Source organism: Cricetulus griseus (assembly GCF_003668045.3).
Source record: "Cricetulus griseus strain 17A/GY chromosome 1 unlocalized genomic scaffold, alternate assembly CriGri-PICRH-1.0 chr1_1, whole genome shotgun sequence".
Classification (NCBI taxonomy): Eukaryota; Metazoa; Chordata; class Mammalia; order Rodentia; family Cricetidae; genus Cricetulus; species Cricetulus griseus.
The window spans coordinates 98,721,369-98,739,260 of NW_023276807.1; the positions used below are offsets into that span (position 1 = coordinate 98,721,369).

Here is a 17,892-nt window from a genome sequence, read left to right on the forward strand (position 1 = left end):
TGTTGTTTTCCTCCTGTTCATTCATTACTACTTTCTTTTGTATTAAATGAAGGGTTTCTAGAGTAGTATTTGTTAGATTTCTGAGGCAGTGTAAAGAAACAGAAGACAGAAAGAGACAGAAATCTGACCTGAAACAGACAAGACTGTGTTTATTAGCACACACACAGCAAGGGGCAGCCCCTCTCCCTCAGGAAATTGAGGGGTGTGCCAGGCTGGCTGTGTTTCTTTATAGGGGCAGGATGAGGGGGTTGGGAATTGAAATTGTTTACCCAAGGTAAGATAGGCTGTCCCAACAGACATTCCTTTCTGTGCTGTTCAAGAGGTTGACCAAGGTCATCTGTCATCTCTTAGGAGTCCTGTCTTACAGCAGTGTCTGTAGCTGTTTTTTAAAAAATATTTTCTTGCCAGGCAGTCATGACACAGGCTTTTAATCCCAGCACTCAGGAGGCAGAGGTAGGCGGACCACTGTGAGTTCGAGGCCAGCCTGGTCTACAGAGTGAGTTCCAGGACAGCCAGGGCTGTTACACAGAGAAATCCTGTTTCAAAAAACGGGGGAAAAATAAATAAATTTTTTTTCCCTTGGTGCTTGCTTGTCCTGATGACTATAATTACATTTGACTTTATGGCAATCTGATCAGGTTAATGTCGCCTTTCTTAACTTCAGTAGTGTACTAAAGAACATTCATATGTAGCTAGCTCCTTCCTTTGTTACTTTGAGCTGTTACTTAGGTTTTATGCCATTACAACTTTTTTGTTTTGTTGTTTTTGTTGTTGGTTTTTGTTTTATTTTTTCAAGACAAGGTTTCTCTGTCTAGCCTTGCCTGGCTTTGAACTCAAAGAGATCCGTCTGTCTCTGCTTTGAGTGCTAGGATTTAAAGCCCAGCAGTAGTTGTAACTTTTCTCTCTCCCATTCTCTTGGGTCTACGTGTGGCTCTCTTAGATTTCTGCTTAGAATTCACTGGCTTCTGGGATGTGTAGGTTAAGTTTTTCAGATTTGGAAAACCTTCAGCCATTTTTGTTTCAAGTAGTTTCTGGCATTTCTTTTTTCCTTTTATCTGTGTGTCCTGGTTTTTTGTTTTGTTTTGTTTTTCAAGTCAGGGTTTCTCTGTGGCTTTGGAGGCTGTCCTGGAACTAGTTCTTGTAGACCAGGCTGGTCTCGAACTCACAGAGATCCCCTGCCTCTGCCTCCTGAGTGCTGGGACTAAAGGCGTATGCCATCACCGCCTGGCTTGTATGTCCTGTTTTGAAAACGTTGGTGTGTTTGATGGTGTCTCTGAAGCCCTCTTCATTTTCCTTCTGTTCCTCAGTCTCAACCCAACTTTAAGTTTGCCTGATTTTGTTTCTAAATGCTGAGATATGGTTTCAAAAACAGTGAATTTAAATTTTTTTTTGAGACAGGGTTTCTCTGTATAGCCGTGACTATCCTAGAACTTGCTGTGTAGACCAGGCTCACCTTGAACTCAGAGGGGTCCTGCTGCCTCTGCCTCCAGAGTATTGGGATTAAAGGTGTTCACCACCACCTAGCTTAAAAATTATTTTTAATTACTGTATCTGCATTTTCATTTGAGTGCAAGTGCCTGAGGAGGCCAGTGGCACCAGATCTAGAGCCAGAGTTACAGGCAGTTGAGACCTGCCCTGTGTGTGCCAGGAATTGAACTCTGGTACTGGAAGAGCAGTACATCACTCTTAAACGCTGAGCTGTCTATTGCCCTTTCCAGGTACTTACTCCACACTCATATTTGGTTTAAAGATTATTAATTTCCATGTTTTTATTGATGTTCTGCTTAGGAGACTTTGGTTTTCTTTAGTTTTTCTTTTAGTATATTTTCAAATACCTGATTTGTAGAGTTGTTTTTTAAAAAAAAAAAAACAAAAAACAAGCCCTTGTCTGTGCTTTCATAGGGAAAGATTTTATTCACTGCTTTCTTTTCTCTATGTAAGAGCCACACATCCTGATTTGTTTTGTTTTTCAATACATTTTATGGGAGCTGGAAAGATGGCTCAATGGTTGAGAGTACCTGTTCTAGAAAAAGACTTGGGTTCTATTCCCAGCACCCACAGGGTGGGTGGTTCACAACTATCCATAACTCCAGTTCCAGAATGCATATGATTCTTGGATGTTAGTGTAAGCAAAACACTCCTACACATAAAATAAGATAAACATTTTAAAAACTAAAAAAAAAAAAAATCAAGATTTTAAATCAGTATTCCCTGTGTGTGTGGTGCACACCTTTAATCCCAACACTCTGGAGGCAGAGGCAGGAGGATCTTTGAGTTTGAAGCCAGCCTGGTCTCCAGAACAAGTTACAGGCTAGTCAGGTTACATGGAGAAACCCTGTATTGGAAAAGAAAGAAATGGCTACACTGGAAATCAGGTTCCTCCCTCTCTCTGTGATATCTGTTAGCACTTGATATAGCTGTTGAATGACTTCCTGAACTAAATTCTGTGAGTTCTATATTCTTTGTTATGCAGAGGTAGTGTACTCTCTCTACTTGGTGAACTTAGTGGTCCTTAACTCTCCCTTAGCTTTCCACTATCTTTACAGCTCAGGATGGTGTACAGATGAGAGTCAAAGGCCATCTTGGTATTTCCTGAGCATGCATTGAGCCTCATGTTTGCCTTTTAGCTGTTCTGGAGTATGCCAGAGCTTTTAAAAGCCTTTTGGTCATTTTATTCCCTAGCCTTTTCTTTAGTTTCCTCAATTGTCATCCATTACCTCAGAGTTAAAACAATTGCCTATAATTATTTTTAACAGACACTCCCCTGGGAAAAGGCTTTGGAAAACAACCTTACAGCCAGGTGCTCACACATGCACATGTATATACACCCTTCCTTGTTGGTAGGGTCTTCTAAAGAGCCTTCGATGGCTTAGTAATGGTAGTTCTTAGAGATATGTTTTGCTTCTTGTAGTGGTGACTAACACGCCCTGGGCAGAGAGTGGGACGAGGTTAGGGCAAAGTAGGATGCCACCAAGCTTGCTGGTTTTCTTCTGTAGCTATCCCTGGCTAGATTCCAAAGTTCATAGAAGGTGATGCTGACAGGTTTTGCCAGAAAGCTTTTTAGGATACCCTTCACCTCATTTTTTACTGACATCCCTTTGAATTAGGAATTTCTCTTTTTTTGTTTTTTTAGTGTTTTTTTTTTTTTTTGGTTTTTTTTGTTTTTACTGCTTTTCTTTGTATAGTGTCAAAAATAATGTTCTTTCCTCATGACCTTCAAGTTCTGAGACTTAGTCATACTGTGTGTTATCCAGAAATCAAGTTTCTTTTTGACCACCTTTCCCACCTGTGACCCCAGTGTGACTGACTGTTTCCAGTTGCACCTTGTACTTTGAGATTAAAGCACTGCTGTGTTTTGGATTGGAGTGGAATAGTACTTCTTTTAGTTTTCTTGTTTATTTTTCCCCCTTAAGTGATATGTGATAGAGAGATCTTATATGTCTTAAAATGCATTTATTTTATCTAACCTTTCACTTTGGATGTATGACAAAGGCATTTTTCCCTTTTTGAATTTTAATTACAATTTCTTTTCTTTTTTCTTTTCTTTTTTTTTCTTTCGAGACAGGGTTTCTTTGTGGCTTTGGAGGCTGACCTGGAACTAGCTCTAGCTCTTGTAGACCTGGCTGGTCTCGAACTCACAGAGATCCACCTGCCTCTGTCTCCCGAGTGCTGGCATTAAAGGCATGCGCCACCACTGACTGGCTTTAATTACATTTTTATTCTTTATATATTTATTTATTCGCTTGTGCAAACATACATGCTACGACATGTGGAGGTCAGAAGACAACTTCAGGAATTGGTTCTCTCCTTTCACCTAGTAGGTCTCTGGGATAGAACTCAGATGGTCAGGCTCAACAGCAGAACTAGTCTGCTGACCAGACCCTCTCCTTCTTATATCCTGGGCTACTGATTAGGGATGCTTCACCTCATTTACTTGGGTTCTTTGTGAGGAAACTTTATCATGTCCTCTTCAGAGTTAATAGGACCTTCTTAAAACTGTTACCAAAGCATGTGAGTTTAAGTCATCGTGTGTCCATGCTGCTCAGCTCTCAGGGGGTCTTTTCAACATAAAGGTATAGTGTTTATACTTCTAGAAAATCAGCTAATAAGAATTCTAATTAAAATTTCTGGAATATCATATTGTCTTAGTAAATTGATCTCTTTATCTAATTTCTTTGCCTTGAATTTTTAGCCTTTCTATTGAAGTTTTATCTTTTTTTTTTTGCAATTATGTTTTTAGTTCTTTTTTAATTTTTGGTCCAATATGTTTTTCATATTACTTAGATTTCTGCAAAGTTATAAAATAGAAATATTTAAATACACTTTTCCTGATTAAGTTTATCATTTTCAGTTTTGCTTTTTAGCTCCTTTTCTTCCTGCTGCTGGCTTTTTCATGAGAGAATTCTCACTTCTTACTAGGTTTATTTTTCTTGTTGATATTTAGTGTTTTTCCATATTGTCTTGGGTGTAGGGCTTTATTGATGGTATTCTCGGTTTGTTTTCCCACCATCTATCAACTGAGAGACTTGACAGTTAGGTTTACTTTACAAGGTTGAGGCCTTGATGGATGTTGTGATTGAAGAATAGTATTTTACCTTGAGCATGGTCATCACATCAACTCCTTGGAATGCAGGCCAGTCTCTGAAGGAGGGCTGCTTCTGCAGGTACAGCTAGTCCTCGGGGCTGACTCTACGCTATTCTCACATGTACCTCTGCTTTTGTGCCTGCCTTCTCCCAACCAAAGCATCTAGTTGTTGCCAGATGTGTTTCCCAGCCTCTGGCATCTGTGCCATGTGTCATTCTTTATTCCTGTCTTCACAGATGTGCTAACATCTCATCAGTTCTTCCCTTCATTGTTTCTTTCATTGGTGCTTTTTTTCTTTGTTACTGTCATTTTGATAGTCCTCAAGAGATCAGAGAGATGTTCCCAAAGCGGCATTTTCTGCCGGTACTTCTGGAAGTATACCTTGTCTAGTATACCTTGTCTACCTTTGTCTAGTATACCTTGTCTACCTTTGAGGATTTATTTAGTTCATTACTCTGGTTAGGTCCTGTGAGAGTCAGGTCCAAATTTGGAAATTAACGTGCTGTATAAAACTGCTAGGAGTTTGTTAAGGTGAGCTTGTTCTTGGGAGGTACCAAGACCTGTGTCCGATATTCTTTGCAAGTAGAAATTCGTGGTTAGATTAATTTGGCCTACATTTGTCATGATTGTCAGGAATGAGCTGAGCCATGCCACATTTGCTTGCATTTCTTTGGCTGTTAGAAGGTGGACAGTGGACCTAGACTATAATCAGCAGGACCATCCAGGAAAAGATGTAACAGTAAACAGAGGAGAGGTCAGTGCCGGTAGATCTGAAGTCCCATGAGAAGTTACCTCCCTGAATCTGACCTTGAACTTGGCAGTGTGGCTATGGCAAGTAGAGGCAGTCCTTCTATCACCTCTGCCCCCAAGCATACATACAGCATTTTCACTGAGAAATGTCAAGTGGGATCACTGCCATGTATGATTACACTCCCCACCCCCACCCTCCACTTCTTTTTTTTTAAAGAAGAAATTCTTCCAAACTTCCCCCCCTTTCATTTTAATTATTTTTTATGTGTATGGGTGTCTTACTTGCATGTATTCTTGTACCATGTGTGTACCTGGTGCCCAGGAGGCCGGAATGGGGGTGTTAGACCCCTTGGATGGGACTGGAGTTGTACACTCTCATAAAGCTACCATGTGGATAGATGCTGGGAATCAAATCTGGGTCCTTTGGATGAGCCCCCACTTAATCACTGAGTCATCTTTCCAGTGGTCTCCTCTCCTCTCCTCTCCTCTCCTCTCCTCTCCTCTCCTCTCCTCTCCTCTCCTCTCCTCTCCTCTCTCTCCTCTCGCCTCGCCTCGCCTCGCCTCGCCTCGCCTCGCTCGCCTCGCCTCGCCTCCCCCTCCCCTCCCCTCCTCCCCTCCCTCCCTTCCCTCTCCTTCCTCCTCTCCCCTCCTCTCTTCCTCCCCACCCTCCTCTCCCCTCCTCTCTCCTTTCCTTCCTCCCTCCTCTCTTCTCCTTTCCTTCCTCCTTCCCTCCCTCCTCTCCTTTTTTTTTTTTTTTTCTTTTGTTGATGGATATTTAACAATGCATTTAGGGGCTGGGGAGATAGCTTAGTTGGTAAAATGTTTGCCATGCAAGCATGAGGACCTGAGTTCGTTCCTCAGAACTCTCATTTAAAAAGTGGGATGGGGTGGGGTGGGGAGCAAAAGCCCAGGTATGGTGGCAAGCACTTACATTCCAGAGTTAGAGAGGCAGAGACAGGCAGATTCCTGGGGCTTGCTGGCCAGCCAGCCTGGCCCAATCAAGCTCCAGGCCAGTGAGAGACCTTGCCCCAAAGTTGTCCTCTGTGTATTTACACATGCACACAAACCTATAAACAGATATTTGCACATGTGCCCCCAACACTCATATATACAAAATTACAGAGGTTTTACTAGTACCTGACTTGGAAATTGAAAAGTTTAGTACTTAATGAACATCTACCAGATAGTCTCCCAATTTTAATTTCATACACCTATGAAAAAAATAAATGTAGTATACTTGTTCCCGGTGTCTGTTTAGTATGTGCATTAATGCAAATACAGGTTGAACAGCTCTAGTGCAAAGTTTTCAGATTAAGGAGATGCAACTAGTTAACATCTGTGGAAATATGCCAAAAAAGAATGAGTGTGGGGCTTGGAAGATAGCTCGGAGTTTTAAGAATATTTACTACTACTCTTGTAGAGGACCTGGGTTCATTTCCCTGTGTCTGCATCAGGTGGCTCACAACCACATGTAGCCCCCCTTCTAGGGGCCCTAGCTCCTTTTGGGATCTATGAGCACCTGCATGCATAGGTGCACATATATTCACCTAGGCACATAAGTATAAACTGGCAAGCCTTTCAAAAATAAATAAATAAACAAATAAACAAATAAATAAATAAATACAAGTTTTCTTTTCTAATTATTGAACTTTGGATCTGCTGGCTGGTTGGGTGGTATAAAGTTGTATATGTGTCCAGTTCATTGTGGAGACATACGTTTGGGGCAGGAAGAGGTACTCCCACCACAACAAAGTAGACACAGATGTTTCTGTCCAGTGCAGCCTCAGCAGGAGAAAGGTGACTGAGGCTCAGCTTCATAAAGAACTACGCTATAAGACTGAGCATGGTGGCACACTCTTTTAATCCCAGCACTCAGCAGGCAAAGTCAGTTAGTCCGGCCAGCCCAATCTATGTAGTGAGTTCCAGGCCAGCTTGGGCTATAAAGTGAGAACCTGTTTCAAACAGACAAAAACAAAACTGAAGGAACTAGTTTTAGCATCCTGGGTGAAGACCGAGCTATCTATGGTCAGATCCTATATAGCAGCTCAGAGAAAGAAGAGGCTACACATGTCTTTTGCCAGAAAATTTTGGACATGCAGCTCAGGTATTCTAGGTACAATGATCTAGGGTCTTAAGAGGTCAGAGAGATGGTTCTTGCCAGGGGCTGTCTGTGGCCATTTAAGAAAACAGAGAGTGGATTCTCATGGAAAAGAAGTTCACCATAAGAGCAATACTGAGGCTTCTGCAGTCTCTAGGTAGTCACGGGGGAGGTAAAGGAACCACCCAACTCCTATCTCTCTGCTTGCCTTCCAACCTGAGAACCAGTCTCTCTAACTGCAGAAAGCAAAAGTATTTGGGTAGAAATTCAGCAGCTTCCACCAAAGTACTTGACATCTCTCCTAAAGTTGAAAATTTTTTTCTGGTATATTTGCCTAAAGGAGCTGATAGAATGCAAGTTGCTTGGAATGTGGACTAGGCTGGAATGGCTTTCTTCACAGAGATGCTTTGTGAACCCAAGTGTCACAGTGTGTACACAGCTGAAATGCAGTAGCTGCTACCTTCATAAGCAAGATGATTTTTCTCCTGGTGTGTTCTCAGGTCTCTGTGGCCCTTAGCAGTGGCTCCATCCGAGTGGCCATGCTGGAAGAAAATGGAGAACGTGTCCTCATGGAAGGGAAACTCACCCACAAGATTAACACGGAGAGTTCCCTCTGGAGCCTTGAGCCGGGCAGGTGTGTTTTGGTAAGTGTGGTCACCTGTGTGCAGAGCTCCCAGGTAGATTTCAAACCTGCTGTGTTGCCTCTGGCCAAATCTTTCCAGTGAGCAGTGAGACCTTTAATTATAGTAGTTGGAACAAACTTAATTCTTTGTGTACTTAGCACCCAGCTCCTGCTCAGAATCTATCTCCATGAGCCTTCCCATTTGTATCCTCTACCCCTCAGGATCCTAGTCATTTCTGATAACTCGCTTTCCTATATATAAAGGCAAAAACAAGTACATTAAAATGAAAATGGAGGTGGCATTTTTCCTAGGTGCCAGTCTGGATTTAATAAGTTCACCAAGAGATCTCACCTAGTGTCTGTCAAGGCACAAGGTAAAGTTCAAGAATATGACAGTGAGGTGTGAATCTGAATGAAGAACTCACTTGTTACCTCCCTCCCCCAATTTGGGCTGTATGGTTGGCCAGATGTGTGCAGCTCAGCCTTCTCTCCTGAAAGCTCTGACCCTCATGAGTGGTGACTGTATGCTGGCACCCGAGAGGAAAACTGCAGCACAGCTTATCTTGGACTAACTTGTTTCCTCTTTCTTCCTACAGAGGGAACAAGTTAGGTAAGAGAGATAAAGATGAAAAGAGAAACAGTAAGTCTTTGGATAAAACAAATCTTCACATATATAACATATAAAATAAAGTATCTGTGAGATTCTACAAGAGGTGCCTAATGATGGCCGGCCTCTCTAGGGTATCCTAGTTGGTACTGGTGGGTAAAGAATAAAGCTCTCAAGCTCACAGTGACTCTGTCTTGGCTACATTCATGTTTCTGAGGGAGGCATAGGCTAGGATCTGAGTGAATTGGATTCAGTCAGTGACTGTGGGGATTGGGAGTATCTTCTGCCTCATCTTGCTATCAAATCCGAAATAGAACTTACTGTTGTTCATGTGGAGATGCCCTCCTTACTCAGGTATGTACCTAAGTGCTGGCAGGCCCTGACCTGCCTTAGGCCCTTTTGTGGTCTTCTAAGGTCCATGTAATAGATAGCTGGTGTAGTTTTCAGAGGTAAGACTGGATCTGGTTTGTTCTGTGTTCTGAATCTTCCAGCATTAAGGCCTACCTTTGCGGATGGTTAGTACTGGTGATATCCATAGGGACTTGGCCCAGAGCTCCACCAGCCGTGTATAGGCTGTATTTGTCTGATTGCTGTTCTGTACCTCACTGTTGCATATGCCTTGTCAGGGCAGCATTCCATAGCCAGAGAAAACAAAAGTACTGTTCTGCCTACCTATGGTGTAGTCAACCTCTGAAGGTTGACTTTGGGTGTCAGCATGATTGGGTTGAATGAACTGGTAAGGCATGGTGTGTGCAAGGGTATTTCAGAGAAGACTTTCATGGGTGTCGGTGATCTGAGTGGGGAAGATCTATCCTGAATATGGGCAACACAGAACCATCCAATAGGCTAGGCCCATATCGAACATGATGTGGAGGAAGAGAGACCTTTGGCCTTTCTCTGCCTGTCTCTTCCCAAGCAGGCATGCCTTTTGCCCTGGATATCAGACTCTAGTTCTTTGTCCTTTCAACTTGTATGAGTGATCATTGGGCCTTCAATATCTAACTGAGGCTGTACAACATAGATCTCTCTCATTCTGCGGATCTGACTTCCCTGGCTTTGCACCTTGCAGGTGGCCTCTGTGATCATGTGAGCCAATTTAGTATGTGTTATATATCAGAGAGAGAGAGAGAGAGAGAGAGAGAGAGAGAGAGAGAGAGAGAGAGAGCGCACGTCGTCTCACTTGTTCTGTTTCTTTGGAGAACCCTAATGCAACCTTCTTGAATGTGGCAGCTCAGTCCTTTTCCCCTTACCCTGACCTATAAAGCCTGCATATTAGTAGCGCTGTACTGAACTCCTAGGTATGAGTGTCCCAGCTCCTTTCCTTGGCATGCCACTTGAAGTTCCAGGTGTTCTTCCAGTCTCTTTTGAGCTTTGCAATGTCAGGTGGTTCTGGAGCATGAGTAACATGGCAGTACTTGACAGTTGACCTTGCACTTAGTAGGCACTGCCCATTGCTACTGTGATCACCATGCTAGGGTTCTCTGATTCTAGGGCTCCTACCTTCAAGGACTGAGAGTTCTGTGACAGCCCTATCTTCTGCCTTGGCTAGGTAAACTCTCTGCAGAGGATGGGATGAGTTAGGATCCTGTTGGGAGCCCTTTCCAAGTGGTCTGTGTCGCTCAAGCCAGCACATTCCTATGAGAATGGCCTTTGGGCTCACAGACCCCATCTGTATTCAGAATCCACTGGAATTAGAATCTGCATACTAGTAATTCCTTTACTGTATGTCTATAAAAATATGATTGTTACTAAATTACCTCTAAGTTTTTGTTGATAAATCCAACTCTGACTTCATTTAGTCCAAAGCCATGTTACTTTTGGGAGGGAGTGTCCATACTAGTGGAATAGGGTGGAGTCATACACTGTGACTCAACACCTATAATCCTTGTACTTGAGAGGCTGAAACAGAAGGGTTGCCATTAGTTTTGGGCTTGCCTAAGCTACATAATGAGAAAATATATCAAACTAATAAGAAACAATCAAAACACTGGTCCAGCAACATTGCTCAGTAGGTAAGGGTGATTGCCACCAAGCCTGATGACCTGAATTCAATCTTTAGCATTCACATGGTGAAGGGAGAAAACTGACTCCCACAAGTTGCCCTCTGATTTCTGTGTGTGTGTGTCCTGATTCACACATGTGTGCATACACACACACACACACACACACACACACACACACACACACAGAGAGAGAGAGAGAGAGAGAGAGAGAGAGAGAGAGAGAGAGAGAGAGAGAATCTATGAAAAATTAAAGATGAGCAGGCTGTGGCTGGTAGCTCAAGCACTAACATCTCATGTCAATTGCTGCATGTTTGAATGTGTTGGTGCTTTATGAGGTGCATGGTATTCTTTGCTTCTTCAGAGTCTTAGAAGTCAGGACCTTGAGGCTTTGGATAGCATTGTTGTTTGCCCAAGTGTGGGATTGAACCTCAAAGCCACGCCTGGCTGGCTAGAGTTTTGTCTCTTGAAAAGGTCTAGCCCCTTTAATGGGGGTTGGGAAAAGTGACCCTTTGCAGCCAAGGAGAAAAAATAAGGTGAAGAGAAAAGGGAGATGATCAGTGGTTTTGAGAAGCTCTCATGTCAGATTGATGCAGGTGGTGCCTCGCCAGGCTGGAGAGATTCTTGTATTGTAACTCATTAGCCTGGCTGGAGACAGCTAGACAGACATTTTGTAGAGGACAATCAGATACAAGGTCCTCATTCCTCAGATGTAAGCAATTGCACATATTCTCTTCCTGCAGACTCCCTGAGGACTCTTCATCCATGTTTTGCTATGGTCTGGGCTTACCTGTGTACCAGTTGCTGATAGGGTTTTAGTTTGATTTTTTTGCCAGATACCTACTGTCTGCAGAGTTTATGAAAAGAAACAACTAGCTGCATTCAGATGCCACCATAAACATGGCATCTGTGGATACTATGCCATCTTTAGTAGAGCCAAAATAAGCCCCTTGGAACTGAGATAACACACCCATCAATTCCTGTCCCTCAGAGTTGCTGGTACCATTACTGGACGGATTTTATTTTTAGGGGAGCATCATGTGTGGACAATAAGGGATTTGAGAAAGAAGAGCCATAGACACTATAACCACTTCTTCTGGCACTCTCATCAGCCTGGGTCCTTGCCTGTACTTGGGGTCCCTTCCTGATGAGAGGTGCAGGACTCGTCTTCCATCCCCTTCTGACTGTGCAGCTTTAACAAGTAAGTGCTGTATGTTATGGAATGTGTCCAGTTACAGACACTAAAGGTTTGGTGTGTTTTTACTTTATTTATTGATTACCTGTTTGGGGCCATTTTTTTTTCCTTCTGATTGCATACATGAGACAATCCTATAAATTATTGAGCTTGTTTTTGCTCCGCTCAACACATTGTATCTGCTGTATGGACTCAGCATGTGGATTAAGAAAAGGTTGCCTATCAGGGGGCCTGCCTGTGAGCCGTCGTGGTAGCCACGCTTGAGGTTTGTATGATCCTTGCAATGAGCACCTGCCTCCTGATCTCCACATGCCTACTTAGTGCTTTTGTTAGGCCTGTGGACATGACCTCTTTTGGAGAAAAGGACTTTGCAAGTGTAATTCAGAATCTCAGCATGAGATCATTCTGGATTTTCTTGGTGACCCCTGAATTCAGTGAACGACCAGAACTAAAAGAACCAGAAGAAGATGCATAGACACAGAGAAGTTCATGAAGACCAGGCAAAGACTAGAATGGTGTGGTCATAAACCAAGGGATGCCAGCAGCCACTAGAAGCTGAAAGAAGCCAGAAGGATCTTTCCTTGAAGCCTGCAGGGGAGCACAATCATACCTACTCCTTGATTTTGGACATCTGGTCTCCAGAGCTACAAGAAATGGACGGGTGATGTTTTAGTACCCTCTCCTGGCCCAGTCTGATTTTTGTCCTAGCAGCCATCGGACACTCACATAGGGCCCTTGTGGCCTCTGTGAAGAGGAGTGGCGTTTGGAGCTGTTATTGGTACCCAGACTCTGCAATAGGAGTTTCTGACCTTCTTACCTCACAGCATGGGAGTGCAGACATGCCACTTGCTTCTCAGCACCTTCCACGTGTCCTGTTTCTCCTCCCTTTTTCGGTGGATCCCACACCAGACAGTCAGGGCAGGCAGGGGTGGCAGCTAAAACCGTGTGACAGTTCTTGCCTCCCTCCCTCCCACACTTGAGAATGTTAAATGAGACTTCTTGACTCAGGCAAGCTCCTTGCCTGGTTACGGAGATGTAAAATCAGCCGTGGCAACGGCACCAGCTACTTTTCCTGATTCTTCATTGGGTTGCAGAAAGCCAGGCACTGAGCCTGTGCATTGTCCTCGTTTCTTCTTCCCTGTGGAGAACTGGCAAGCTGGCTGCCCTCGGCATTGCGTGGGTAGCTGTAGGCAGGCGGCATGCTCTGCTTCAGGGTCTCTCAGACATGGCTGTGTTGGCAAGGTAGTTGGAGCTGCCTGAGAGGTGAATGCCATTCCACACACATATCTTCATGTACTGACATCATATATACAAACTATTTAACATTGCTTAGGTAGCTCTAGAATATTTTCTGAATAAATAGGTGTTGGGAGTTCAGGCTTTAAAACTTACTGCACTATGTTTATTTTTGTGTGTGTGTGTGTGTGTGTGTGTGTGTGTGTGTGTGTGTGTGTGTGTGTTTTAAGCCCTGTGAGTATTTTTATACAAGCTGCACCTCCCTGCCTGTATTGAGATGACTTCCTGGTGTTATTATTTCTCAAAAAGTGGAATCCCAGGATAATTACTTCTGTGGCTCTCCCTGAAGTGTGCAGCATTTCTAGAGTGGTACCAGTGATGTGTCAGCAGATGATGTCTCCCTGGACTACTTAGTTTTTCATGCTAGTTTGTCTGGACATCTCTAGTTGTTTAGGATGAAATGGCCTGGTCCACTGCTGGCTTTTACTGGCTCACAAGCCACCTGTCCTAGTGAAGTAATATTTCCTGGCCTATGAGGATGGCCTTGCATATCATTTACCATACCTCTTCATAAATCCAGAATGGAAGCTGCAGAAGTTATTTTAGCATTTTGGCAAGTGCCCAAACCTAGGATATATGTGAACTGGAATGTGAGCCCACCTTTAGCGTGATGCCATCTCCAGGCTGAGTCCTGTTTCCAGTTTTTATCTTGATTCTTAACATCATTCTGTCCCTGGATGCCAGTAGGGAGGAGCTGAGGCTTGGAGCTCACATAGAAAGCTAAGATTTGTTCCAAATGAAAGCAGGACTGTGCTGAGTAGTGGATAAATCCTTGGCCCCTCCTCCTGGGTGGTAGGAAGAAAGTGGTATATAGCTTTTATCATTTTTTTGTCCCCACTCTACAGAGTATAGGTATGTTCTGCCTCCCTGGGTGAGACCCATGGCCGTGTCCTGTGCAGTGTCTCAGTTTTGTTTTAATTTCTTAAGTTCAAAAAGGCAGTTGATAGCATTGAAAATCAAGAGACTATTTGTGTAGTGGTGGCTTGCAGCATATCCACAGGAGTCAGAGGCTGCCCACATCTTTCTTCCCCACAGTGGGTGTTGAGCTGAGCAGGTGCACCCGCCATGCTGTCATCTCACCCCATTATCTGCCCTTGTTCCAAGGTGCCTTCCTGGAAGGAACGTCCCACAACATTCCCGTTGGCCCAAACTCAATCACACGGGCAGCTGCGAGGAGTAAAGCCATCCTCACTGGGCACAGTGCTTCCCTGAATAGAAATGAGGTTCCGTTACTAAGGAAGGAAAGGGATATAAATGCTGGTGAGTCATCGGCACAGATCGGGGGATGCTGAGGTAAGTTTATTAACACTGAGGGTGAAGTTTCTGTGAGGACATTTTGGGAGCACTGTTCAGTCAGTGATGGTTTGGGGTCCCTCTGGGAAATTATTGTGTTCTGGGACCAAGTAGATAAAAAAAGACCTGGAAAATCAGAGTGTATCCAGGAAATGGTGAGGTCACAGTGCCCTTGTAGAGTACCATCTAATTCTGACCCCATGAAGGATGCTTCACAGTAAATTTCTAAGCCACTGAGAAAGGAGGAAGCTAGGAGATGGCAAGCAGTTTCCTTGTAGAGAAGGTGCGTACGTTAGCAGTGCCCATGCCCTGTCAGTAAGGAGACACTGGCCTGTGGGGGAGATGGGACCTCACAGGTGTGTGTTGGTGACAATGTGGGGAGGCTTGCCTGGGGCAAGAGGACACCAGCATCCTTGTGAGACCCCTGCAGGTAGGCCAGAGAGACACCTTAGGAGACACTAGCAGGAGAGGAAGACCGTGGGCATGGTACTTGGCAGAGCAGAGAGGGCCAGAGTCTGTGCTGCAGGGAAGCTGAGGCTGGGCTGTTACTTCCAAAGACTAAGCAAGTCTTGGGATAAAGGGCCAAGGCAGTGTTCTTTACTCTTAAATGGTTCAGAGAAGCCATTATTGGGTATGTTTTATGCAAACATATACATAAAGAATGGGACAGTGCAGACACACAGCTGCTAAATGCCTCTGTGACTGTCTGTACTTTGAGCAATGTGTAAATTTGAAGTTATTTACAAATACCTAATGAGTGGTCTAATAGCACACAATGAAACTCAGTGTCATTAGAGAAATAAAGTAAAAATTATATCAAGATGCCTTTTATATCCATGAGAGTGGCTGCTAAGAAGCTCATAGTGTTCAACTTGGAGGGAGCTGTGACGCCCTGAATTCCTCACTACTGCCATTAGAGTCAGGTGGTGGGCATAGCCAGTGTGCTCACATTGCAACCCTGCCGACCTGCACTGTGCTACCAAGAAATGGAATCAAGAAAATCCTTACAATGGCTTCCTACCTAACTGCCAGACCCTAGGAACACCTACATGGCTATGGACAGATAGTGATCACCTGCATCATGGAATAGTCTGGCCAAGCGTCATAGCCCATAGGATCCAGAATTAAATGTGTACAAGCCCAGAAGCTGTGGGTTCAGTGGAGAAGACATCCTGCACCTGGACAAGATGGACTGCAAGATGAGCAATGCGGACGGAAGTGGAAGGAGGGGCTGGGTGTGAGTGGGTTGTGGTGGAGGCTTGAGGAGATGAAACTGCAACGGGGTGAGTTTTACTGTGTGCAAACTACACCTCCACAAGTCTGACTTGTTAGAAAGTAACAAAATGTTACAACAAAAACATTTAATTTAAGCAAACCATGGGAAGACTTTTGTTAGGGTGTGGTCAGGAACCCTTGAAGTCTTTTTAAAAGAGTGTTTCTCCTCTGTTCTCACCCAACTCTGGTTCTGTCTTCAGTGTTGAGAATACCCTACCTTACCCCTGGAGACTGTGTGTATTCTAACCACATGAAGTAGTTTGTTTGGTAGACTAGGTTCCCAAAGTATCTTTCCTAAGTTCCCTAGAAGTAGCACTCCAAGGAAGTCAGTGATGTTCGAGGAACTTGTCAGCTAAGACTTCTGGGACATGGGTAGGTCCTGGGTGTGAGGGTAAGGAGCCAGAGCAGGACATGAAATGCTCCAAGGAAGCTTTGTGGAAAAGGAGGCCAGGCCAATGAAGGATGAAGATAATTGTCACACTAACCATACAGCCTTACTTACTCTTTCACTGATGTGCTTATCCTTAAAATCAGAGCAGGAGAAAATAATCTCAGAATATTAAAAAATTTTTGGAAATGACATCTTGGGCTTTCCAAGAACTTTTGATGCTGTCTGCTGCCCCATCACCAAGAGCAGCCTGAACCTTAGCAGAAAAGAAGTCACCGAGGAAGGTACTGGAGCTTGTATGCTTTCATATAGTTAGGCAGAAGGATAACAAGTGGGCTACCACAACCTTGAAAATGGATCCCAAATGTCCATGAGGGAGTAGAGACCTGAAGCCCTGCCTTGTGCAGTGCCAGGATGTGGAAGTGGCACAGCTCTGGTGGGAAACAATCTGGTAGTTTCTTGAAACATGAAGTAGATGTACCAAGTGACCCAGCAGTTCCATTCCTACCTAGGTAAATACCAAGGGAATTGAAAATAGGAACCCATGCAAGTAGCATTATTCACAATAGCCAAAAGGTGGGGGAAGTATCCATCAACAGAAAATGGATAAATAGACTGTGATAAATTCACTCAGTGGAATGTTGTTCAGCGTGGAGAAGAATGAAGTTCTGATACGTGCTGTAACACAGATGCTCCTCAAAAAAAAAAAAAAAAAAAATTATACTTAGTGACATAAGCCAGACACAAAGTGAAATATCACTTGTGTGAAATTCAAAAAGACAAAAGCATTAGTAGTTGTATGGGCAGGGAGAGAGAAATTATTAGGGTAAAATGAAGAGTATACCACTGGGTACAAGACTTCTTTTTGGAGTGATGGAAATGTTTCAGGATACAGATGTGTGGTGGTAGGTTGGGTACCACTGTGGATGACCAAATGCCATTGAATTATTATGTGAATTTCACAATAAAAAATTTTTTTTTAAAACAAGGTGGCTGCCATCTTTTACCAGTATAAATAAGTGATACATTTGGGTGGTACCTGTTACCACTGTGGCTGAAACTATGTTCAGTAGCCCTCAGCTTCTAGTAACATCCACTTAGACATTTGACATGCACACTTGACTGAGGAATGTTTTTGTTTTAATTAAAGATGTTTTAAAATCTTTTGGCTGGTTGTTGTGGATGATACATACTTTTAATCCTAGTTCTCATGAGATTATGAGTTCAAGGCCAGCCTGGACTACATACGAAAAAACTCGGTCTCAAAAAATTGGGAGCCGGGGAGGGGACTGATTGACTCTGACTTGAGAAATGTCTTAGTGGATAAGAGCACTTGCTGTGCAAGCATGAAGACCTGAGTTGAGTCTCCAGCGTCCATGTTGTGGGATATGGAGATATATATATCTCCAATACCAGGCGTGGTTTGTTTGTAATGGGGAGTGGGGGCAGATACCAGGAGTTCACTGGCCGGCTAGCCTAACTTCATAGGGTGGAGAGCAGTAAAGGAGAATACCCAGCATCCTCTGTTCTCTACTTGTACATACAGGCATGTACACTTGTACTCATGTGCATGCAGCAAATACACATACACAAAGAGCTGGAATGTAGCACATAGTAGATCACTTGTCTGGTGTGCAAGATGCCCAAGTGTGATCCTTACTGCTACAAAAACCTTTGAGAATTTTTGGATTAACTTGATGATGATCCTGTAGTTAGATGTTCTGTGAAATTAAACACAGATAAAATATTTCTAATGATAAAAGGGATAGGATTCATCATGAAT

At 43.6% G+C, this 17,892-nt stretch overlaps 1 protein-coding gene across 2 annotated transcripts in view; it reads left to right on the forward strand.

The window, feature by feature from the left end:
* Nudcd3 (NudC domain containing 3) overlaps positions 1-17,892 on the forward strand; it is a 94,762-nt gene that overhangs the window by 66,654 nt on the left and 10,216 nt on the right. Inside the window, exons 4-5 of one of the 2 annotated variants that reach the window (XR_003479677.2) lie at positions 7,934-8,077; positions 14,258-14,446. Coding sequence is in view for 1 of the 2 variants with exons in the window: in XM_027388177.2 (XP_027243978.1) it covers positions 7,934-8,077 (144 nt within the window). In the remaining variant the exon portion in view is untranslated. The remainder of the gene's footprint in view (positions 1-7,933; positions 8,078-14,257; positions 14,447-17,892) is intronic. The other variant, XM_027388177.2, reaches the window with a different exon arrangement.